Below are 26,338 nucleotides of genomic sequence, written 5' to 3'. Positions count from 1 at the left end.
TTTACTTTACACAGTCATCATATGATTTTATTTACCTACAATTTCTTAAAAATAGATCCATTGAGAGAAGCAGGGTCCATCAGTACAACAACTGTATTCCCTTTTATTTTAAAATATTCTAAAATGTTTTAATGCACCAAACCGAAAAGCAAAACATCATTCAAACCAAACAAGTTATTAGAGTACCATCCTTAAGTGCTGTTTTGTCTCTTTGCTAATTATTCTCCCAACAGCCATAAAGCAGAAATCATATTACCAAATTTGAATGCTAACACATTTTCAGGGTAATGTGAACAGGAAACAAATAGAATCTTGAAACAGCATTTCAAATACTCTTCAGAAAACTGTTAGGAGGGCAAAAAGTCCATAAAATAAGGCACAAGGGTAGGCGACGAGAAGCTGTTGTCCTTTCATGTCCAAGGCCGAAATGAAGATTTTGGAAGCAGAGAGACTACACCAGCCAATGATGACCAGTGCCAACACAGTTCCAAAGGTGCCCCTACGGCAAAGACAAAAAAGATGATTGCCTTGTCAAGGGAAAAAGACATTATTGAGTCAGAGCTGCCTCTGAAACGTCCTTGGTACAATATTTTTAAATACTTCCTCCATTTGTAAAATGAGGGTGGGGAACCCTACAAACTCAAAGGCCTTGGCCAGCTTGAAAATCTGTGAGCCAAATTCCCCATCAGAGGTAAACGTTTTATACTTCAGTAAAAACGTGAACTAGTAGAAATGCAAATTTTTGCAGATGCCCCCATCTGTCAACACTCAAATCCCAACTCCAGAAAAACTTTTATAGAAACTAGGGTCTTCTTTTATAGTTACAGATTCGTTTCCCCACACGGTCTTCTCAAATGTATGCATGGTATGAGCAGAAAGATAAATGGGCTCGCATTCCAGTGGGGGCCTCGTCCCTACTGCTCCCAGGTCCACTTTTCAGGTTTCTGAGATGGCAAAGCCTGACACAGCCCAAGGAGGGAACACAGACATGTGTGTGGCTTCCCATCTCATTGCTGAAGATTCCTTTTATAAGTGTATTGTGGATTTTTCAGAATACTGGAATGGATTTGTTCAAATTGATATCTTCAAAGACAACTGTGGAGGCACCTGGCTCTCTAAGAAGAAATGGGCAAATATGGTAGTGAAGTCTAGCTACCATGGGGATAAAAAGAGGAGATGCGCGTAGCAAAGAGTGAATTTCTCTCCTTATGTGCAAAACAGAATGCTTTATTTGGAAAAATAAGCTGTAAGATTTAGGAAAGATCACAAGATATCTAGTCCACAGCTTTGGATCAGTGAGGTGACACGTGGAAAATTGCATAGTAAAACGGGCATTATTAGGTCAAGAGCTAATTCCTACTGGCACACTACTCCTTTCACCATCTAGTGACACTGTCTCACTTGATCCTGGTATAATCTGAAGTTGAGAATTATGTTTATTATTTGTGGTAATGACAAAAATATTTACTTTTAATAACTGAACCAAAGAAAAACAAGTGGAAAACTATATAGTATAGCTTATAATGCTTTGGATTATAAATAAACCAAAAATATCTAAAATGCATTCTAATAAGGATTATATTCATTGGTTCAACATCTATTAGAAATAATTTGTAGGTTGATCTAATACACAAGGTTTTTTTTGTTTTGTTTAATACACAGGTTTTTATGAACAAAAATGTAAAATTATGTCTAATTTATTTGAATGATATAGTAATATGCCCCAAAAGGAAATTTCAGTGTAATAGTTTTCAGGGTTGGATAATTTACTCTCCTTTAATATAATTTAAGAGATTTCAAAGTCATCCTTTATCATTTGAGAATGAAAATCTAGGGATGCATGGGGGGCTCAGTGGTTGAGCATCTGCCTTCAGCTCAGGTCATGACCCCAGGGTCTGGGACCGAGTCCCACATCGGGCTCCCTGCAGGGAGCCTGCTTCTCCCTCTGCCTCTGCCTCTCTCTGTGTGTCTCTCGTGAATAAACAAATAACATCTTAAAATAAAAAGAATGAAAATATAATGAAAAAAGGTCCAGACTTCCAATGATTCTCAACATCTCATTTTAGTTTTTTATTTTCTTCCCTTAATAATCTGGAGTCACTTGAGGTGCCCCAAACCTTAACTCTGCTGGAAATAATCTTTTAAAGTTTTTAAATGGTAAGTCATTATAGCATCCTTTGGCAAAAGCATTTAACAAAATAGAATTTGTAGAACTAAACTCTGTATTAACATGTCAAATGTCTGTACCAAACAACTTAGTAAATAGAAAAGCTTGCTGAAGAACATGATATACAAAAAGTAGTATTTTTCCATGGATAAGACTCAATAAATATAACTGACATTGTGTTCCATATTCAAGGCATCCATTTTGTTTTATTCCTCTTTTTAAAATGTTGAGTACTTGCTGATAAAGTAAGGGTTTGCTAAGTTATTCTCAAGAATGTCACCTTTAAAATGAAACCATACTGGGGCACCTGGGTGGCTCAGGTACGCAGGCGACTCTTGATTTTGGCTCCGGTCGTGATCTTATGGCAGGCTCTGCACTGGGTATGGAGCCTGCTTGGGATTCTCTCTCCACCTCTCCCTCTGCCCCTCCCACTCGAGCTAAATAACTAACTAAAGAAATATGAGACCATGTTAAGACAAAGAAACATTTTCAACTAAGACATTTCAATAACGTCATGAAAAAAAAACTATAGGAGGTATCTACACAAAAATCTTTAAAGGCTCTCCTAAAATGTCTACCTTTGGCATTGGTAAGTTCTTTATATAATACGTTGTCCAATTAGCAATTATTAGTGCTAATAACTTAAAATATGGATCATCCAAGAAAAAAATACAAATTGTGCCTCCTTTAGATGTGGAAGGATGAGCACTGATGGCAAATGTCTACTGGGTTCAGAGACTGTAGGGGATGAAGGACTGTGTCAGTCCTTGCTCTCCCCATACAGTGGGGGATGTGCCCTGGGAAACTGCCCAACAGCAACAGATCTACTGGATCCTCACTAATAGTCACGGCTGAGCATAGAGGCTAGAGAGTTCTCCAGCATTGACGCCCTCATCAGGGCTCCTGGGAATTCACTGCAAGGAGCTCAGCTGAGGAGGACAGTTGCTTGCCTCTGGAAGGCAGAGGGCCTGGGAGCTAAAGCAATCTGTCAGCCTTCACCAGGCGCTTACTCTTCCAAGATCAAACAAGTGAATTTTCTGCAGTCGTTATGTCACCCTGGACAATGGTTCATACTGAAGAATGCAACGACTTCCAACGTGCCAGTGTCAGAGACGGCTTGGTTTATTTTATCATTGAAATCCTCCAAATGGGAAGAGTACCTGAGCCAAAATGGACCTACTTCCCCGAATCTGTGTTGGCTTTTAATAGCCAACGTTCCCCCAATCCCATGACCCAAAAGATCAGGAAGGCATTAACTACGACCCTGGTGTGGCAAGCCTGAGGGAAGGGAAGACTGCACGAGGGGCACCTGGTGTCGCAGACACTCACTGCAGTGAGAAGACGAGGCCGCAGCCGGACAGGATGACCATGGGTAGCAGGCAGTAGCCCAGCACGCTCGCCACGCAGCCACAGGACAGCCCCGGGGAACTCATCAAGCTCAGCAAGGTGTGAATCCCCAGGCAGCCCACGGCGCTCAGGCCGTACACGTAACCAAACTGAACCTTTCCTGCCTGCAACAACGGGAAGAAAACAGCTGGACACACAGCCGACATCAAGAGGACACTGAGATGTCAACAAGGCAGAGAGCATTTGAGAACCAATCAGCTCAACACTGTGTCATGTGTTTCCAGGACGGTCATCAGAAGGCTGGGAGTTCTGGGGAAAAAAAAACACTGGCTGTCCTATGAATTCAGGCCCTGAAAACAAACCCTCCTTATTGTATTCGGGGTGGCACGTGCATGCCACAGAAAAAATGAAAATTTTCTAGGTCTTTTGTTTTGTTTTGTTTTGTTTTGTTTTGTTTTGTTTTTTTGTTTGTTTGTTTTTAGGAGAGATCATCTATTAGATGTACAAGACATAAGTAGGAATATGTTTGTTCCCTTATTTGTTAATGATTGAATGAATGAATGAATGAATGAATGAAAATCTCCACTTTAGCTTTGAAGATTTTATAAGGCAGATTAGTAATGTTAGCAAATAAATATAGGATGTACTGTTAGGTCCTATTCTGAGCACTTCACGTGTATTAAATTATTTAATCCACACAACAGCCTGATGAGATAGGTGCCATTATGATACTCATTCTGCCCATGAGCAAATGAAGGTGCAGAGAATATGTAACTTGTCCAAAGTAAAATAATGTTAAGTGGTGGAACTTGGATTTGAACCTAGCCAGTCTGGCTCTAAAATTAGATCATGGATGTCTACAGGGTCTCTCACAGGTCTTAAAATAATGGGATTTACTTAGCCTTATCTAACCTGGCATATCCCAAACTTACTTGACCTTATCTAACCTGGCATATCCCAAACAATCCTCTGTTTTCACAACACATATTACCAATTTAACTGAACATACCTTATAAAAAGCTGGTTTATATAAGCCAAATGGTAATGAATCAAAAATTTTAAAAAAGTACTGCTAAAGGGAAATCAGTAGTGTTCAGGAGACAACACTGACTTTCTGAGGACTCATAAAGGGAACCATCCCCCATAAGGCCCTGGGGAATGGAAGCTGACATAGTCCCATTAAACCCTCCCAGGGAAAGTCACAATCTACTATTGATTCAACTGAGGATATTCTCACGTCTGTTACCTGAGGATGCCAAAGCTCCGGTAAAGAACGCTTTTGGTGTTTCTATTTGCATAAGCTGATTAGGAATTCCAGATAAATATTGAACAGGCTGACTCTGTTTTTCACAGAAATTATGCAAGACAATGAAGGATCTGGTTAACTCAGAGAGTGAGCTTTTTAGCCGTCATGTTTTCTTCTCTGTGGCTGTTATCCATAGTTTTTATGTCTTACCGAATAAAGAGAGATTTACTTTGCAGTTAATTAATGGAGAATATTATGACCATTTTGATGTTCCAAATTGCCTAGCCATTTTGGGTTCTTCTTCCTCTGTACAGAGGGGGAGGTTGGTCACTATCAAGTCCTTTCACAAAATGTCCCTGGGCTATGCTTGCAGAATTCTCTCTGGCATTAGCCATAAAAGTTCTCACCAACTAACTGCCGTAGTCTCATGGCTAGCTTGTGAAATAATACTAATAATGCTAACGGACATCCTTAAGAAGCCCATCAGTTATTGTTCTACAGGGTGAGTTTGCTCCACTTGGAAAATAGTGACCATTTCAAATCACTTATATATATTAGAGAAACAGTCTACTTGATATTTTAATTGGACGGGAGAATTGTGAGGAAGCAAAAGTTGTAATGGTGAAGGGCAACTTCCCCACAACCAAAGGACACAGAGCTAGACTTTCCCAATCCCAAGTAGTTTTTTGAACAGACTGGGGTATACAGAGGGTAGACAATACTAATTTGATAGTAAAACTGTTCCTTTCAATATCAATCGGTGACTTCTCTCTTCATCTCCTTCCTTGTTAGTCTATGCAACTTAAGCTGTAATTCCATTTGGAAGGGGCCACCAGCATTTTTAATCTGTTTTAAATTCTAAAAGGGCTTGAAATGGAAAGCTAATGTTCCATTTCTTTTTAACTTCAAAACTTTACGGGCCTTCCTTGTACAAACCTCATTACTGTATCTGGATTTGAAATACTTATTATTCTTCTGACTATGTTTTCACATGGGTCATGCATGATCCTTTTCCAGATTGTATTCTTAGATCTACCAGAAAAGTTAAATGGAGTCACACTTTTAAACCACTTATCCTCCTTGTTTTGGGGGTGAGTATAATTTTGAGAGCAAGAATAAAACTCAGTTTAAGCTGTTTGAAACTGTCCTTTTTGGTCTGCCTCCTTCACTATGAAGAAAGGCCACTAAAAGATATGGTGTCATGCCTTATGTCAACAGAAATCAGAAAAATAAGTATGTGACTATGAGTCTTATAGGTCTGGAGAAAATGAACAAATTGAATATTGTTTTGGATTTAGTTTTGCTTTCTCTAGTAGAATGCATATACCAGCCTATAAACTTTTCTTTTACATTTTAATTCCAGATGTCCAGGGCATGGTCAGCTTAACTTCAAATGGACTCTGAGTGAAATCTGACTTCATTAGTATATATTTGGGTGACTTTTTGTTGTTTTTGGTCCTTCTTGCTCAATGTGTATTGGAGTCCGTTCTGAAGTAACCACATCTGATGGTAAAATTAACCTGAAGAATGTCTGCCTAAAATATTTCAGAAAATATGCATTTTCACATCTTTCCCTAAATTTTAGAACTGAAGGAACTTTAAGAATACCACTTAATACTACTTACATAAACCTTTGTCTTCGAAATGAAGAAATGGAAAACAAAAATGTCAAGATCATACCTAGAGGCAAAGTTAGGGGTGCATCCAATTTTCTCACTTCCAGTTGGGTTCTTTGCCTATATTGCTTTATACTTAAAACAAAAAAGAAGATATTTAAATAATTCCAACTAACATTATATACCCAAAAGAGATTTTACTTGCATTAATGTTTTCCTTTAAGGGATGGTAATAGTAATGTTTTGTATAGGAAAACAAACAGCTGTTATATTAGAAGTCACTTGAAAAAGAAATATGGGTTAAAATATTAAATTGTTTCTATTTGATTAATTGACGTGATTTTACTTAGTATATAGCTAAGATAATCAAATTACTGTGACAAAGACAGAAGGGATATTAGAGATTAAATTAAAACTCTAGTTGATATAGTGTTTGATTTACAGAGTATTTGCATGTGCTCTAGTTCAAAGGAAAAAATAAGATGTTATCACTAAATACTATTGTATTGGATAAATGTGATGTTATTTTTAACCATATTACCATGCAGAAACTAGATTGCTATCAGTATTTTGATTGGTATAAAGTGAATAAAAAAGTAAAAAGTGAATATTTAGTTGCAAATACATTTTACATCTGCTTTTGAAAACTGTAGCTACACTGGGGAAACAAACTTATGGAAAGTGAAGAGCTGTTGAGATGGAGAATTGGACTAATAATTATTTTAAGGGATTTTCCTAGAATTTTTAATTTCATGTATTCTTTCTCTAGTCAAGTGTATCTCTTTGCACCTTAATCAAACTATACTTTTCAGACTGGCCTGACCATCTTTTTCATCCTCTGTTTTCTGCATTTGGTTTAAAACCATAGACCTTTCTTCATTTTCTCTTTTTCTTCCTTTTTTTTTAATGAAATATTTTGTAAAGTATGAGTTAGAATTTCTTCAAAACTTAACTAAATAAAAATTAAAAAAAAAAAATGGGATCCCTGGGTGGCGCAGCGGTTTAGCCCCTGCCTTTGGCCCAGGGCGCGATCCTGGAGACCTGGGATCGAATCCCACATCGGGCTCCCAGTGCATGGAGCCTGCTTCTCCCTCTGCCTGTGTCTCTGCTTCTCTCTCACTCTCTCTCTCTCTGTGACTATCATAAATAAATAAAAATTAAAAAAAAAAAAAACTTAACTTACACGGAAATGTTTTTCTTTACTTCTTTGGTGACTCAATCTCATTACTCCCAGGTTTAAAAAAATGAAAGAGGCCCATACACAAGACAAATGATAAAGTCAGGGGGAAAATGCCTTCATAAAAAGCAGAAAACTAAAATAATAGAGAAATATATAGGTTGAATACATCAAGCCATTGGTTATCATTGCAAGTTAATGTGTTTATAATAACCTAAATAGAAACAAGGAAACTCATCTCATATCTGTACCTCACAGGGTATTTGAAATATTTTATGGGTGCACTCCAGCAAAGAAAATGATGAGCAAAGAGAAGGGATCTCTCTGGTGTGATGAGAAATGTCACAGAAAACAAGAAATAAAATTTGGGCCTATGTTTCCCAAATTCATGTGTTTTTCAACTCTTTCAGATGGACGATCTTTTCTAAATAACAAGAAAGACATAAAGGATCCTGTTTTGTGGAAAACTTACTTGATGATTTGATTTTTAAAATTCTGTTCGCATTTATATTTTATCTGTTGTAATATTTGAGGGCTGCATCTCTTTGTCACTATGGTCAACTATGTCTCACTCACCAAAAAAAAAAAAAAAAAAAGTAGTTATCAGTTAAACAAGTGACACTTTATAAAGTAACACAGTTTCTTCTGTATTAACAAAGACCTCTTCAAAAAATGACGCTTGGAAGGATACAGGTTAAAATCAGGTGCTTGCTGCTATTACCAGAAGCAAGGTGGCTCCTAGAGTCACACAAAACAGGATGGGCCCAGTGAGGTCCGTTTCATTCATGATACTGCCGTCTGCTGGCTTCAGTGGGTTTAACACAGTCAAGGTTTTTTGCCATATGTGATTAAAATTAATCCCAAGTTCTGCAAAAAGGAAAAAGAAAGGGAGGGAATAATATAAACATATATAAAAAAATCAACACGAATAATGTTTGCTTACAATTAACATATCTAGTTAATTTACTTAGCACTTGATTGATTGTCACTCCTTCAAAATCTAAAGTTCTATGTAACATATAGCAATTTGAAAAAAAAAAATCAAAAACAAATTTTTTTTGTTTGTTTCCAAACAAATACTTTAGAGAAATAATTACATCGAGGAAAAATTTCCCTCCCTTAGGGCATCAAATATAAGCTTAAAATCGAGTTGAAAATTGAGATATAGACACTCTACATTCAAACAGTAAAATGTAAAATGGTAGCTAACAGACCAAAAATCCCATCCTATTGTTTATTTAGATATTTCCTTCTCCCCCACTTTCCCTTAATAACACTTTTGAAATCATATTATACTTATATCAAACATGGTATAATTTGTTCAATTAGCAGTATTATTTAAACCAAACATATTTAGCCCAGATCAGGGATTTTATTTCTACCCTGCCTGATGAGAAAAGCAGTTCTATGCTAACTGCCTGAAACTCTGCAGAGGAGAAAAGAGGATGGCCCTTTCTTGCACCCATGTTTGAAGAAGGTCAGTGCTACTGTGGTGGAGTCTGTGTGCTCAAAGATTAAATTCTTGAGACAATTTAACTTCTCCCTTTTGTGAGTAGAATAAAATATCCAAAATCAGTGGGGCTCAGTGTCCATGAGTCCAAACTCATTTAAAAACATCTAATTTGGGGGGGGGGCACTTAGGTGGCTCAGTCAGTTAAGCATCTGCTTTTGGCTCAGGTCATGATCCCAGGACCCCATTGGGATGGAGCCAGCACTAGGCTCCCTGCTCATGCTCTCTCTCTGCTCATGACTGTGGGTGCTTCTCTCTCTCTGTCAAATGTGGAGAGTGTGCTTCTCCCTCTCCCTCTGCTCATGCTCTCTCTCTGCTCATAACTGTGCGTGCTCTCTCTCTCTGTCAAATAAATAAAATCTTAAAATAAATAAGATCTTAAATAAAATCTCCCAATACCTTGCTTTTAAGTAATTCTGACTGCACCTCAAAGATCCTTCTGCTAGATCCTGCCCCCTTACATCTTTTTTTATTTAAAACATTAAAAAACGAGCCATCTGACACCCACTGAATACAGAATAAGTATTAACACATCAGTTTCTTTTCCCACCACTTCTATAAAGATAAATGTTAAGATGTACCTTGAGTAGAGAAAGGAACACTCAAAAGAGAGAACATGGGTTTATTATTTAGGAATCAATAATCAAGCTGGCTACCCTCCCTCTATTATTTTAAATTTGAGTAAGAGTAACGCAGAGGCCCAGAATAATTAGAGAAAAACTACTATAAAGAACATACATTTCAATGAAAAAGAATTGAATAGTTTTTTTTTCTTTGCTGTTTTCCCTGAATTTTGCTGTGAGCTCTACAAGATTTGTATGAATTCATTTCACAGACCTGTAATAAGACTAGGACTGTTATTTTATTCTTATTTTATGCATCATATGGCTGAGATTTTGACATACTATGAATTTGTCCAGGGGCGCCTGGGTGACTCAGTGGTTGAGTGTCTGCCTTCGGCTCAGGGCATGATCCCAGGTCCAGGGACTGAGTCCCGCATCAGGCTCCCTGTGGGGAGCCCATCTCTCTCTCTGTGTCTCTCATGAATACATAAATAAGATCTTTAAAAAAAAAAAGGATTTGTCCAAAGTCACAGAACTAGTAACAGAAAGTCTAGGTTTCAAAGCTAGAGGATCTGACTCAAGAACCCATGCTTTCCCTCTAAGACAAGCAATCCAATTACGAACTGGGCAGAGGACATGAATAGACATTTTTTCCAAAGAAGACCTGCAAATGGCCAACAGGTACGTGAGAAGGTGCTCAACATCACTAATCCTCAGGGAAATGCAAATCAAAACCACAGTCAGGGGCTCCTGGGTGGCTCAGTCAGTTGGATTGAGCGTCTGCCTGGGGCTCAGGTGGTGAACAGAGGGTCCTGGGATCAAGCCCCGCATTGTCAGGCCCCTGCTCAGCCTGCTTTTCTCTTTCTCTGCCATTTCCCCTGCTTGTGCTGTCAAATAAATAAATAAAATCTAAAACCAAACCAAACCAAACCACAATGAGACACCACCTCACCTCCATTAGAATGCCATTATCCAAGAGACGAGAAACAACAAGCATTGGTTAGGATGTGGAGAAAGGGCAACCCTTGTGCACTGTTGATGGGATCATAAATTCATGCAGCCACTGTGGAAAACTGTATGGAGGTTCCTCAAAAATTAAAATAAATAAATAAATAAAAGGGCTCTCACGTTCCCAGCGTGCCCACTGTGGCCTGTCACCAGGCCAGGCTGGCTACATGTCCACCTGCAGCTGAGGACGTGGGCTCCTGGAGGTGGTGGCTTCGGCTCAGAGCCCTGCGGGTCAGTCCCCAGGGACTATGACCTGAGCCCTGAACCTGGCCAGTTTAAAAAAAGAAAAAAAAAAAAAAACACAGTACTACTACATGATCCCACTTCTGTATATAAATACCCGAAGGCAGCAGAAACAGGATGCTGAAGAGATATGTGCGCTCCCACGTTCAACGCAGCATCTTTCAGAACAGCCAAGACATGGAAACAGCTTCCATGTGTGTCAGTGCATGAACAGATCAAGAAGACACGATATTTACACACAATGGGATATTCATGCATGAGACAGAAGGAAGTTTTCCCATTTGCAGCAACATGGATCGACCTTGAGAGCATTATGTTAATCGAAATAAAACAGAGAACGACAAATACTGTGTAGTGTCATATGTGGGACCTAAAATCATGGAGAAAAAAAGAAAAGTCAAATTCATAGAAACAGAGTGGAAGAGTGGTTAGCTGAGGGTGGGAGAAGCAGGAAGAGGTTGATGTGAAGGTGCACACACACCGTCTACACAGAACAAAATAACGCCAACAACAGGAACAAAAACCCTGCTTTCAACCACGTAGCTACGGATGCCAGCGTATATCTAATCTCATAATGGTTGTATTTTTTTTTTTTTGATTGAGCCCAATTCTCCCATGTGAAGGATTTTCTCCCCCTCAATCATTCATACAAGGCATTCCACTTCCCTTCCCAGGACTTAGGAATGGTCTTTGGTCGGGTATGGGGTCTGGTATGGGGTCTGCTTCTACAGGAGCCCCCGACACCTGACATCCTGCATATCCGACACAGGATACCAGATGGATGCTTGGGACTGCCATGACCTAGAGGGGCCTTCCTCTGTCAGGGACCTAGACGTTTCCAAAAGCCTTGGCCAGACATTGGTAAAGGTATTTTTTCACTCGGTTCACATCCAGGCCGACAACCGCTATCCCTAGCTTGGAAAGAAAGAATGTGACTGGTTCATAGCGAGGAAATCATGCATATGTCAATTTCCACGCTGCGTCCTTTTTATTGTCAGCATATTTATATATTTCTTAATGAATATACACTTTAGAGAAGATGAGCGGTTCATCACACTTAAAATGAAGTTAGAATGTCAATGTGATTTTTAAAAAGCCGGAGATCTTAAAAAATGAGAAATATTGTGGTTTAAATTAATTTTGCCTAAGCCTTATGTCGTTTTCAAACTTTATTTTCAATTAAGACATTTAGGCTAGCAGTATGTTTTCAGTATTTACCACGAGAAAGTGGCCTTTCATTCAAAATACCTTTTTTCCCCTCAAAAAAACATAATAATGATTTCCTGAAGAAATTCAGATGAAAAATACCTTATGAGACATTATTACTGATTTCAAACATTTATTTGATGGCATAATTAACTTCTGCACATGTTTCAACATCGAGTCGTGAAACCGTTGAGTGAAGTTAAGACCTACTAACCATCGTCATCCCAAAAAAGATTTTATGTGTTTTCTACCAAAATACACCTTCACAATATTTTGTTTTCAAATTTATTACGAAACGCAATAAGATTAAAGTATTTGTTAATTGCAGATATCCTGATAGAACACCCTATTGTACGAGATAAAAGAGGAAACTGCTGTGAAATGTGAACGTAAAATTTATTGTTTTGCTGTCATCTAGTGGTAGTAAAGTATATGATATATATGCTATAAAAATGAATTAATATCTTTGTTTTCTATGCAAATTGTGGCACTGGCCTTTTAAATATAAACATCAGGCTGTGCTACAAATATAAGTACTGAGTATCAGAGTAATTTTGCTGGTTTGACAGACTTGAATTGACTATTATTCTTCAAGATATATGTTTGTTAACATATTGATTGTACATTATCAAATAGCAAAAGTTACCATGCTTCCATAAAACGACCATATGAGTCTTTTAGACAACAAGGTGTTTAAGGAATAAACAAGCACATTTTCAAATAACATATTTTGGTGCGAGGGATGTTAATTATTACAGCTTCATAATGTGATAGCCTGTTTGGCGTGTGCTCAATAAAAACTAGCAAATGCCATTTATCACCTTGTCCTAGACACCCTGCCTATGGCTTTTTCATATCTTTGAAACAGATGATGCTTGAGGCTTCCACAAAGCCACCCACTCTGAAGAGCATATTGAATCAGCACCCAAGAGTTTCATAGATTCAAAATGCAAAATTATATTAGGTGCAATCTCTTGTATCTCTAATACACTAGCAATTTGCTGGGGACAATCACAGAAAAAAAAAAAAAGTCTGAGAATTTTCTCTAAGCTATATAAAATGGAAGGGGAAATCCAGTATATTTCTTATTTGAATTTAATAAGATATTAGAGGAAGATGCTTTAAAGTTTAGAATATCACAGTAGAGACATTCAGACAAGCCGAAAACATTGTTTTCAATAAATGTTATAGGACAAGTTTGTTAATCATTAAAGAAAAAAAAATTAAATCCTACCTCACATACTAACGTAAAATAATTTTTTAATGAATCAAAAATTTAAGTGCAAAACAGAAAGATAATTCAAAAATTTAAGAATACACAAGAGGATATAAAGAGTACCTAGAACTGGAGAAGTACATTCTAAACAAAAGAGCAATCAGGAAGGAAATTTACCAAGAAAAATATTGTAGAGTTGATATTAAATAAATATTAAATTTATTAAAATATTAAATATTAAAATTTTATTAAATATTAAATATTAAAATTTCTATACGCTTTAATGCCCTATTAAAAAATTAGATGGCAAACACCATCTAGGAAAAAAATGCTTGCCATACATATTCCAGGCAATAATTAAATATCTTTACCATGAAATATCTCTAAAAATAAACAAGGAAAGGAAAAAATCTTAAGATTCCAAGAAGAAAATCTGAAAAAAAAAAAAAAGCAGAAGAATAGTCAATCAACAGGAAAAAAATGTGTGACTTTCCTAGTAGCCAAGAACTACAGAGTATTGCTTTATGCCCACCCGATTCACCAAGACCTCTCCTATTCTACTATGAGCGAGTGAGAGAGGGAATAGCAGGCTCCCCGCTGAGCAGGGAGCCCCCAGTGGGACTCGATCCCGGGACAATGCGGTTGTGACCTGAGCCCAAGGTGGATGCTGGACTGACTGAGCTGCCCAGGAGCCCCAGCTGGTGTGTGTGTGTGTGTATGTTTTTTTTTTTTCTTTTTTTAAATAGAGATGTTGGTGGAATCAAGGAGAATGTTTAATGAGGACAGCTTATAATTTTCAGGTATTGATTATCACTGCAGAGGCAAACTAGAATGAATTGGTTAAACATAACTGATCCCAAAATCTAACTGGCTTCTAAAGAGCCAACAAATCTATTACATAATTTTCTGTGCTTCTCTAAGTGGTTTACATCTTTCACACACACACAAAAAAAGAATGTTTTAATGCCAAGCGGTTGGCTGTGTTCGTATGAGGCAAACACTGGTCTTCTGATGTAGAATATTGGGAGTCCTAATTTATCCCTTCTCACTTGACCACCTATAAAGGGGTTAGAACATAATAGTTAACCTATTACTATTTCTCCTTGGCTCTTAAATTTACGTCTACTTGAATTTTAGTTTCCCGGCCCCTCTGCTTCTAGCATCAATGCTGATTTTCTTTAACAGCAAACATAGCAGATGAGGGGGGCTGGATTTAAAAAAATAAAACAAAAATAAAAATCAATGGTTGGAAGACCCCTGAAATCCCTGAAGGACCTTCAGCTGCACAGGTCCAGTGGTTTCCTTGCCACCAGCAGCGCTATTTACTGCAATCCTACATCCCTTCCTATTTAGCCACATGTAGCTGAGATGAGGGGGCTTCAGGGAAGAGCCAGGGAAGAAAAAAACAAAAACAAAAACAAAAACTGGCTTGTCTCCCTGATAAAGAAATACTGAGAAACGACCCCCTGGGCTCCCAGGCATCGTAGCAGAAGATACGACCTGCTATTGGGAAGTGGCTCCGCTCCCTGGGGTGGGAAGGGTCGTTCCGGAACTTCGTACAGCCACTCTGCTGAAAGATGTGCTCAGGGTGGGGTCTACTGAAGACACGCTCAGTAACTGCCAGGCCCCCGCTGCCGCCCGTTGTCTCCCCACTCACAGGAGACAAACCCCAACGCTGAAGCCCCTCAGCCTGGCACACCCAGCTCTGCACCGAGGTGTGATGCATGCGGCCCGGACGCACGTGCAGGCCACGTGCTGACTCTTGCTCTCAGCCTCCCAGCTGTGCACACACGAACAGCACTTCCTTAGCGTACCTTCTAGCAAAGGAGGCTCTTCCTCAAAACTGTCCACGTAGGAAGACTGTGAATAATAATCCGGGTTGGACGCTGGCTGGAAAAGTTGGGCCTCGCCACCTGAGGGCAGGAGCATCTCCGGGGGGATGAAGGTGGGCTGACGCTGGTCACCGGCTGGCTGTCTGGAGAAAGGAAAATACCAATTCTTATTCATCTCAGAAAGGGGCAGTGTGACAAATCACGGAAGGAAACTACAATCTTCCTTCTATGAGTTCTCTTAGTGTTTATGAGGATGTACCCGTGGAAGAAAGAACTTGCTTAAAATTTACCTTTAATTTAAAAAAAGAAAAAAATGAAGTCACTGGTTGTGAGAAGGTTCTAGAAGAAAGATCCATACCAACTAACATTTATTTGATTACGTGCAATGTGCTGGACACTTTCCCTCATGTTTTGTCACATGATGAATACTCTGGAAGGTAAAAACTGTGGTTTTAATCCCATTTGACAGATAAAGAAATGAAGGTTCATGGAGACTGAAGGACGTGCCCGGTGTCACACAGAGATATTTCAGGGGTTGGAGTCCTGAGAGAAGCTGTCTGAGCAGTGCTCAGTCTATCCAATGTTGTTTTTTTTTTAACTGATTTTCAGGGGCATCACCAGACATGACAACCCCTATAAACCTATGGAAGCAACAAGTAAAAATCACAATTTTAATAGTAGAGTCAATTCACAGGAAACAAACCAGATACATCAACTGCCTTTCTGGCTCTGGCCATTCCCAGACAGTTCCTGCCCAGTGAGTGATCTCTGAGACCTAACACGATTCTCTGGCTGGCCTCACGTCCTTCCTTGGAAACATGCAATTTAGTGGTGTTGAAACATGATGTTTCCATACTTCCTTGACTGTGCTTTTTAATTTTTTTTTTTTATTCCACCATTTGCGTGATCAAGTTGGAAAACAACACTGAGTACGTAATTTCTTACTAGAGCTAGAGGAAAGGAAGGAAGAAGGAAAGTATATGAGGTTCTTTTGTCATTTTAAATTATTTTTACTTGAAGGAAGGGGGAGACACCTAAGGCCTTGTCCTTATTAACACAATTTTAGTTTAAGTTTCTTTCATCAGAGCCCCTTAGACTGAGCTAAAAATTCAGCCCAGGATTCTGAACTTTGCAGCTCCCTGTGATCTCTTTGTGTTAAAATATTTACAAAATGGCTTTTCATACTTTCCCTCCAACATTAATCTTAATATGAAGTCTAAGGGTAACACACTCAACTTCCCTTATATGAGTAAGCCTGACAGAGAAAATCATCTTTTCTGCAAAATAAAGCTACCGAGATAGAGATATATGCATTTAATCATTCACTAACTCAACCCTAAGCTCATTAGGCTCAGGGACCTGGTGATACTTCTTGGATTCCCCCACAGCAAGTGTTGATTACTGTGATTGCTCACTTAGCCATGGGACATAGCCTTTTTTTTTTTTTTTTTTTTCTTCTCCCAGCAAAATAGAACCACTATCAAAAGTACCGGTAGAAATGAATTATAACTAGGAACCTGAATGGCCTGTTGGCTGATAAAAGCCCCCTCTTGATCTATATATACATTTTTTTTTAATGTAAGCATTTCTAGAAGCTTACAGGGGGGAAATAAAGTTGACTCAACGGGCCAGCATCTAACCAAAGCTACTTCACTGACAACTGTCCTGGCCTCGCCATAACTCAGGCCCTGGTGTGGCTAATCAGGCTTGTGGAGAGGGAACTTTCATGATTACTCCCTGCCAAGCAGTTTCCACGTATGGGGGAATTTAGCATAGGTGGCTGCCTTGAGCCAACCCCTGAGAACAGAAAAACACAATGGAAAAACAAATTGTGCACATTGCCAGCTAGATCCCATCCCTTTCCCTTTCTTTCCTCTCTCTGTGCTCCTTCATCCAGCAAAACTTCTACATCAGGAGCTCGGCCTCTAGTTGTCCTTATCATAATGGAGATGTAATATTAAAATTCCCCCACCATGTATTTAAGAAAGTATAATTTCAAAATCTGTCTAACCAAGGAAACCCCCAAAGATTTTATCTACGAAATTACCATGGTCCCCTGCTATCAGTGTCTGAATTAAAATTCTGTGTCTTATAATTTTGTACATGTTGACGCTAACATCTTGCACCACGTCTCAATAAATGAAATCTAAGCAAGACTGATATAGTCACATGGTTAGTATGCAGTTCTACCAAACAAACTCTGTAAAATAACCCAGTTCTCAGGTTTTAGGCCTTTTTCTGAAAATTGCGATGAATAACTATAATTTTACTTAACTATGTATCTTTTAAAAATCTTTTTTGATTCCAATATACTTAACATACAGCATTATAATAATTTCAGGTGTACCATATAGTGACTCAACAATTCTATGCATTACTCAGTACTCGCTGTGCTAAGTGCTCTCTTAACCTTTATCTTGGATACTTTACTAATGGCTTTGTCAAGCACATAGCCCTGACTTATTAACCTATTAAAGGCAATTGCATGAGTTAGATTGGTGTCCCCAGTACTTTAGACGGTAAGGTTATATCATATCAGTATTTTGTATAGCAATGGGAATTTTGCAGAGTTTTATCAATGAAATATTCCTCTTTTCCTTGATTACAGAGCATGTTAATTAGCTCTAGGAGAAGGCGCTTTTAGATATTTTGACGATTTCTAACTCCGCACATTATTCCATGTGAAACAAGTGTCAACCGAATTAGACCAAAAAAAACCACTGGACTCTGGCTGGTAGAGCTGAAACGTTAATTTTGTTAGTAGGCATCTCCTCTCCCTGTAAGCATTACTCAAAACAACTGTGAGGACTGCAAAAGATCCCTTTAGGACAAGTGGCAACCTTCGTGGTCATACGGCTCTTCATCTGCTTCCTGGCTCTGCGGGGGTTATACCTCTGCTTGTAAAAACAGCCAAGTGATAGAATTTATCTTAAACCAAGCACAGTGGTTAGCAAACATGCCTCCGGAGTTAGGCTGCCTGTGTTCAAATCCCAGTGTTATAATCGCAGGCTAATCACCTCACATCTGTGCCTCGATTTTCTCATCTGTAGAAGGAGGATCATAATAGAATTCACAGAACAACTTGTGGTTACTAGAGGCAACTTGAGGTTTACAAGTTTGGGGGGGGGGGGTGGGCAAAATAGGTGATGGAGATTAAAAAGTACAAGCTTCTAGTTATAAGATAAATAAATTGCAGGGATGACAAGTACAGCATAGGGAATATAGCCGATCACACCATAATAATAATGCACAGTGACAGATGGTGAGGAGCATAGGTTAATGTCGAGAATTGTCTGATCACTACCCTGAAACTAATATAATTTTATTTGTCAGCTATACCTCAAAAGATATGAACCAATAAGAACCAAATAAAAAATGTACTAGTCAGTAGCAAAGTTGAATAAGGGCTTGAGGTTCTTCTACCAATATACCCAAGCCATTAAAAAAGTCTCTTACATAATAATTAATAATAATAATGGAACTCATAAGATTATTGTAAATTAAATTAGCTTAAGTAAAAAGCACCTAGACTGGTGTTGGGCATTCAAAAAATGATCAATGAGCATTAGCTATGTATTTGTATGCCCTTATCTTCCTGAGACTTACACTAAAGCATTCTAGACCCCTCCACACACCCTGGAACGACATCTTCTATATTTGTTAATAGAATTGTCTCTTCCTCAAAGAAAATGACATTAATAGGAGGCCAGGAGTTTATATGCCTTCTGTGCTGTTCATCTTTAGCTTTTTATCATTTTGGTTTCCTTGCAACACGCAAACAGACTCTGACCACATCCCACAGTCTTGCGTTTTCCTACCAGGAGAATCTCCACTACACTCATTCAGGACGTCGGTCTCTGAGCAATATAGCAATAGCCATATGCCTGGTCTGTAAAGAAAACCCTCTGTATGTTCACCAATTCTTCAGCATTTCCCTCTTCACCACCCATACCTGGGTTTATAAAGTTCCAGCAAGTCTCCAGACGGATGATGTTAAGGTAAGGCATAGTCTCCAGCTGGGGCTCTGAGGCAACAGGACCTCACATTTACCTTCCAAGGCAAATATAGAAGATCATTTTTAAAAGACTCGGTAATAGTTTTTATGATTACGGAAATATGTTTTCTGTGTCCTATCATAGAGTCACTAGCTGCACACTTTATTGAAAGTTTTCTTCTTCCAAAACTGTAGGTTTGGACTCCATCCTGACGGTCCCCTGATGCTCCTTTCCACTGTCAGTCTGATTCAGGAGGCATGTAGGATGAGCTGACTCCCAGGGAGTCAGCTAGGGTGGACAGCTAGGGTGTAAATCGGGCAGTGAGAAATGTACATACAGTTCACTGGAAGATACGCACAGATACGTACAGTTAATTGAAAGTTTTCCTGCACATCTTAACTAATATAAAAGTGTGGGTATATTTCACGTGGCCAGGTGACAAGAGCGGGGCTCCCGAACCTCAAACTAGGAAGGGTTTCTGAATTTGCAACACCATTACCTCCAACAGCCTGACACGGCAATATGACTGATCTACAACCAAAATACCCTGTGGACTTAAAAAAATTTAGTCTGTACTCCCAGAAACATTTTATTTATAGAAGTCTCCAGGTGAGTCAGTAAAATCAGACATTTTAAATATATTCAGTAAGAAAAAAAAAAGTACAGGCTCAGTTGAACGGTGGTGTGTTTTAGGGAATGGTGGCAGGGGAGTTGACTTCTACGTTTCCAGATTCTGGGTGACTACATGCCATGTACTATGTGTGAAACACTAGAGGAAGATCAGGTCTGGGGGATTCAGAAAAGCTGGGGATTCAGTATCGGTCTGTCCGGGTCCTATTAAAACATTCAAAGGGAGTTTACAGTTGTCCCCTTTTATGCAAAAATATCTATGTCTTTCTCCAAGTCATTTGAAAAGATTTCCCATTTTAAAAAAGCAGAAAAAGGGCAGCCCGGATGGCTCAGCGGTTTAGTGCCTGCCTTCAGCCCAAGGCCTGATCCAGGAGACCCGGGATCGAGTCCTGTGTCAGGCTCCCTGCATGGAGCCTGTGTCTCCCTCTGCCGGTGTCTCTGCCTCTCTCTCTGTGTCTCTCATGAATAAATAAAATCTTAAAAAGAAATAGCAAAGTCAATTTATAAATAAATAAATAAATAAATAAATAAATAAATAAATAAAAGAAAAATATAGTTGTAGAATACAGCCTCGACAACTGGCTACAGGTGATTGGAAATAATGCCTGTCTGCATGACTGGATAGTTATTTAAAATGAGGAAACTCTTGTTTATCCTAAAATAATAAAACTTGTTTTTAAATATAAATATTTTTAGGGGCACCTGGGTGGCTCAGTCGCTGAAGTGCCTGTCTGCCTTTGGCTCAGGTCAGCATCCCGGGAGCCCTGGGATCGAGCCTAGCACGAGGCTCTGCTCAGCGGCGAGTCTGCTTCTCTCTCTGACCTTCACGCCACTCGTGCTCTCTCTCTTGCTCTCTCAAATAAGTAACATATTTATATATATATATAATATATATATATTTAAAAAATATATTTTTAAAAATATTTATATAAAAATAAATATTTTTATTGTTTTATTAAGCACAGTCAATCAGCTTTCAGATCAGTATGCCACTGAGAAAGCTTTTTAAGCAAGCTCCAATAGGCGGACCTGGGTGGCTCAGTTGCTTGAGCGTCTGACTCTTGATTTCAGCACAGGGTCATGATCTCAGGGTTATGGAATTGAGGCCCAGGTCAGGCTCCATGCTCAGCATGGGGTCTATTTGATATTTTCTCCCTCTGCCCTTGCCCCTACTCATGCATGAGTGTGTGTGTGTGTGTGTGTGTGTGTGCGCATGCCCTCACACTCATAAATAAATAAATAAATAAATAAATAAATAAATAAATAAATTCATTCATTCATTCATTCATTCATTCATTCATTCATTCTTTAAAATAAGCTCCTATCTCCAGGGGTTTGGGGGGACAGAGACAGAAAGGTGGAGACTAATTGATTATAACTATCCCCTGGATCCCTGTGTCTTTTGCCAGGATGGTCAACATCTTATTTTGATTTGAGGTGTATTTTAATTGCACTCACTATTCACCCTATGAATAAAAGATCGAATCTCTGGTGTTCGATGTACCCAAGTAAGTCACTGACTTGACTCCGTGTTTTATGTACCTCATAAAACTACCACAGCTAATATGCCCTTTTCTAATTCCTGAGACTTGCAGTGTGGATTGGAATTTAAATGTTACTGTGTCCAAATCATGACTTGGATTTAAATGCTAAGCAACTGAAGCAGCCTGGGCCACCGCCTTAATACAATATAATCTTGAATTTTCCCCCCTTGGTGATGTTAATTTCCATCTCTTCGTCATCTTGATTTCTGGACAATGTTGATATGTTTAATCAAACAGAGAAAGAAAATTGGGTGGCAGCTTGGCAGGGGGAGAAAGCTGTGGTCTGTGAGTCCCCTGTATGAGGAGAGAGCCTCGTTTCCTCTTATTGGACATTTTGGTTTAATTTACTCTGAAAATGTAGATTATAGATGCAACCCAGGTGTTTATTCCATCTGGAGAAAAGAAACAGAAGGTGATGAGTTTCCTTCACTACAACAGGAGAACTGAGCAGAAAAATCTTATTAGATCACTCTCATTGCCAATTGCATGTTTTGAGCTACCATCCTGTAACACCTTAATGCTCAAACTACTCCTTCTGCTTGATTAACACTTTCCTGGCAGCAGACACTTTATCTTGAACTTCCAAAGTGGTAAATCATAAATGAAATAAAATCAAGGTCTTTTTGGTAGTTAGAGTCTGCAATGGATTGAGCCAAATCTCTACAGCCTTACCCTTTTGTCTTATTTTTTAATAAATATTTTTAAAAGTATCTTAATTTGCCTAATGATAATACTCAGAGAGAGAGAGAGAGAGAGAGCAAGGAAAGAAAGGAGCATATAGATTTTCATTTTAGGAGATTTTTATAGGAACCTGGCTGGCGCTGGACAACATAGACTAGGTTCATGAACGGGATTAAACTCCAGATATTTAATTTTTATAGTTTAAAAAAAAAGTTGATACCAATACGTTTCCCTACCACCATAGAGGAATGGCTCAGCAGGAGTAGCTAGGAAACAGCACCTATCTGGCCGTGTCTTCAGGAGTGATCAGCTGGTGGAAACCATCTCCCAGTTGTCCTGTGCATAGCTGGAACAGAAGGATTCCCACTGCCTGTTGTATTTATTCTAATTTTTCCTCCTTTATCCGGAATTTTCAGGGTACTTACCTGTGCTTAGAAAACCAAAGAATTAATAAGTTTGAAATATTTGTTATGTGTTTTTTTTGGCTTAAACTTATTGGAATGAGAAGCAGTAACCACACATCCCAGTTTACCTAGGATGGTCCAATTTTTTCTTCCTATTATACCAACATCATTATTACTAGTAGGCATTTTACTTAAAAATGTCTCAGGTTTACAATAAATTATATGCCCACTCTAGTAATGAGTCTAATCAAACAATTTTGAATTAAAATCCAACCCCCATTTCTTATTACTGTGTGTCCCTGAAGAGGTTCCTTAATTTCTCTGGCTCCCTGCCTTCTCATAACTAAAACAGGGAAAAATAATGGCCCTCATCTGAGGATTGTGTGGGGAACCAATGAGTTAACTGGCGTAAAGTTCACAAGTGCACCCAACACACAGTAAGAGGTCAGTAACAGTTCTCTCGGAAGTCGAAAGGTCTGACGCTTCCCACAGTTCACTAATCTGGATCCACAAAAGAACATCCAAAGCAGCAGCAACTGTATGAACAAATATAGTCCATTTAAGTGACGTTAGACAAAAAAATGTCCATTGCTATGGCAAGGTATAGTTATATGAAAAAATAATATTTAAATAATAGTTTAACTTTAAAACACAGTTTCCTACACATTATCACCAACTGCGCTTCATAATTCCATAAGGTAGGTATTATTTATGTCCTTATTTATCAGTGTAAGACACTCAGGGAGGTTGAAAGTTTCTTTCTTTCTTTCTTTCTTTCTTTCTTTCTTTCTTTCTTTCTTTCTTTCTTTCTTTCAAGGTTTTATTCATTTATTCATGAATAAGAGAGAGAGGCAAGAGACCCAGGCAGAGGGAGAAGCAGACTCCATGCAGGGAGCCTGACATGGGACTCGATCCTGGGTCTCCAGGATTAGGCCCTGGACTGAAGGCAGCGCTAAACCACTGAACCCCCCGGGCTGCCTGAAAGTCTTTCCCAATATCACAAAAGCTAGAGCCAGAACTTGAACCAATTCTTCTTACCCTAAATGCCCTGTTTCCTGTAGTAAAGGGTAAATATTAAATTCTTAGTCGTTTTCACTTTCAACTCAAGTTGAATTGTCAACTCAAAATAACCAACACATTCTGAAATATGTTTATTTCAATTCCATTTAAGAGTTTTCACATTGGGACTCCTGGGGGAGGCTCAGTGGTTTAGCGCTGCCTTTGGCCCAGGGCGTGACCCCAGAGTCCCGGGATCCAGTCCCACATCAGGCTCCCTGCATGGAGCCTGCTTCTCCCTCTGCCTGTGTCTCTCATAAATAAATAAAATCTTTTTTTAAAAAAAAGTTTTCACACTGTATTATAATTGCATATTTAATTACCCACTACCATAAATTCTTAAATTTTTTGAGGGAAAAGATGATAGACTTCTTTTTTATCTTTGGGTTTGTAGCTCCCTTCTAATACCCAACACACAGCAGGCACTCAAGAAATGTTTACTAGTTAAATAAAATCTATCTCTTGAGCAGTGTCCCAGAAAATATCATGTAAAATGAAAACACGTTCTGTTCTATCCAGCGCCTGTATTCAGGCTTCCCGTTAAGTGATATTTTGAAAAAAGGAGACGAGCTACCCACCTAGAGATGGGCCTGAGGTGAACTGAATTAATTTCTCTCACCTTTCCTGGTATTTCTTCTTGGGTACTTTACCAAGATATGCTGGGGAGAGCTTTTGCTTTCCCCCAGGGAAGCCTTCCCTATGTAGAAACCCTTGCTAAAATATTATGACTTCTTAAAATAAAAGCACATTTTTTCAAAGTACTTACTTTCTAGATACATAAAGATGTCCATAGGCATTAGAATCTTCAGAACTCAGCTCCTGATTATCAATAGTATAATTAGATTGGTAAAAATCAGAGTCAAATTGTCCCAAGTTTGACATCCTGAAAAATAAGAATGTTTTTTACTGAGAACTTTATGGGTCAATAAAACCCCTTTTGAGGTATTTCCAAGGATTAATTGGTGATGTGATTATGGGTGGATTCCTATTAGAGAACAAAGTATTCTTTGGATGGGTTAAACTAAGTATTAAGAAAGGGTATAGAAATGTAAAGTCATCTATAAAATGTATATCTTCAAAATTAACTTTTCTGAAGTTTTCGCTCACGAGGACTGTGACTTTAACTAAATTGGCTTTAACTGATGAGAAAGAACTAATATTTTCCACCAAATTCCTTATTCTCAGCAGTTTAAGAGAAAAAGTTTAAAATTAGTATACATCTAGATGATTTTCCCTTGAACAATATTAGCTCCTCACTTTGAATGTGTGGACACATGTTGAGAAGCCAGAAAGCAAATGGCTGATGATAATCCTATTTGAGTTTCATTTTTTCCTAGAGCTTTAAAATATGCAACAGCCTCCCCTGCACCCCCCCCCACACACAAAATCCCCAAATCCTACACACCAATCTCCTAGTTTTACTCTCCAATTCCTAAAATGTATTTGGAACATTTTCCTTTTTCTCATTCCTTGCCTGCTGCTCCTAGGCTTCTGGCTAAGTCAGAGGGAGAAAGGCTCAGTTCAGCTAGGGGAGGACTCTTTCTATACAAACTCTACATAAGTTCTACTGGGAGCGAAGAAGAGTGTGATCTTGACTTAGATCTACTTGGCTAGAAATACTAAAAGGAGGAAGAAAGATTTGAGAGAAGAAGTTGGGGAAGAAAATAATAGTAAGGTGATAGTGGCTCTTTGGATGAAAATTACAGAATGGAGAATTTTTTTCAAGTGGACAGATATGGTTATTCAACTCAACATTTTAATCTTTATTTTTCTTTGAAAAAAATTTTATTTCAAAGGAATGAATTTAAAAATCATGAGGATCAAACCACATAATATAATAATTTATGGAATACTGCTAATAATAAGTTTCAAATGAAATTGCATAAACAGCCTTAGCTCTAAGAGCTTCATTAATCAGAAATATTCGAGTAATTGCCAAATATATCAAGTTTTTTTCAGTTCAGTAGAAATATAGGGAGCTTTTCTAAAATTAGATGCAGCAATTCATATATCTGACTTAATAAATCAAGACTTTTCATTAGTAATGTGTATGAAAGTAGCTATGAATTATGATGAATTATGCAAATTAAAATCTGGACTAGGAGAATTTTTTTTTAACAATTTATAGTTTAAAGAATTTAAAATTTAATAGCATAACTTTCTCAGTCTATGAAAACATGTTGTTATAAAGCATAGTGAGTAATTTCAAGGGAGAATACAGTAATATGCAACACTTTACGTAACATGACTATCGGTAATGGAGTCCTTACATAATTCAGTTTCATGTTTTGTTTAAATGCCAAGTTTTTTAGAAGGATGAGACACATACCTTTATAGTTTTTATGTCAAAAGATGTTCCAAGCAATGTAGCTTTGTAGCTTTACTTGAGAAATATATAACAAATCAGTTCGTGAAATGATGACCTGCTGGCTCTCCACATAAGTTTCTAAATTTGTACTCTGACACCCTGAACAGATGCTACAGCCAAAAAAAAAAAAAAAAAAAAAAAAAAGGCCAAGGCCAACAACAACAACAAACCAACCCTGCCAAAAGCTGGAATATCCAATATTGTACAGGACTTGTTAAAGTTTACAAACACAGTAAATGGTATAGAGACATATAATTTGATAAAGTGAAATGGTAGATTGAGTTTCTCTGTGTGCATCTCCCATTAAACTCTGATTTAAGATCACTCATTTGAGGCAAGCAATGGAGAGCAAGAGGCCTTAATCTTCCTTTTGCTTCATAATCTATAAGAATATATTTGACCTAGACAAGATTTCCTAATAACATGCAGCCAAAATCAATATATAGTACATGGCCTTAACATAATGATTTTATCAACAATCTGATAATGGGGTACTGCCAATTTTATCCAAATCTGAACCAACTTACAT

At 38.2% G+C, this 26,338-nt stretch overlaps 1 protein-coding gene across 1 annotated transcript; it reads right to left on the bottom strand.

Annotated features, from left to right (window-relative positions):
• YIPF7 (Yip1 domain family member 7) lies at positions 1-25,909 on the bottom strand. Its single transcript, XM_026016504.2, has 6 exons — positions 25,771-25,909; positions 24,208-24,324; positions 15,114-15,274; positions 8,275-8,420; positions 3,497-3,678; positions 1-499 (listed from the first exon to the last, which is right to left on the bottom strand). The coding sequence occupies exons 2-6, from the start codon at positions 24,321-24,323 to the stop codon at positions 337-339; spliced, it is 768 nt and encodes a 255-aa protein (XP_025872289.1). The 5' UTR covers position 24,324; positions 25,771-25,909; the 3' UTR covers positions 1-336.
• Between the last annotated feature and the right edge of the window lie 429 nt (positions 25,910-26,338).

The sequence above is a fragment of the Vulpes vulpes genome, chromosome 2 (genome assembly GCF_048418805.1).
Source record: "Vulpes vulpes isolate BD-2025 chromosome 2, VulVul3, whole genome shotgun sequence".
NCBI lineage: Eukaryota > Metazoa > Chordata > Mammalia > Carnivora > Canidae > Vulpes > Vulpes vulpes.
This window is presented reverse-complemented; position numbering and strand designations above follow the sequence as displayed.

What these genes read in the sequence shown, in the direction of transcription:
- YIPF7 (XM_026016504.2), bottom strand. Translation starts at nt 24,323, where the DNA reads ATGTCAAACTTGGGACAATTTGACTCTGATTTTTACCAATCTAATTAT. An exon ending in TAGGAGCCACCTTGCTTCTG is followed by an intron (nt 3,679 to 8,274) that starts GTAATAGCAGCA and finishes CCGTTGTTGCAG; the next exon opens with GCAGGAAAGGTTCAGTTTGG. An exon ending in GGCCTCGTCTTCTCACTGCA is followed by an intron (nt 500 to 3,496) that starts GTGAGTGTCTGC and finishes TCTTTGCCGTAG; the next exon opens with GGGCACCTTTGGAACTGTGT.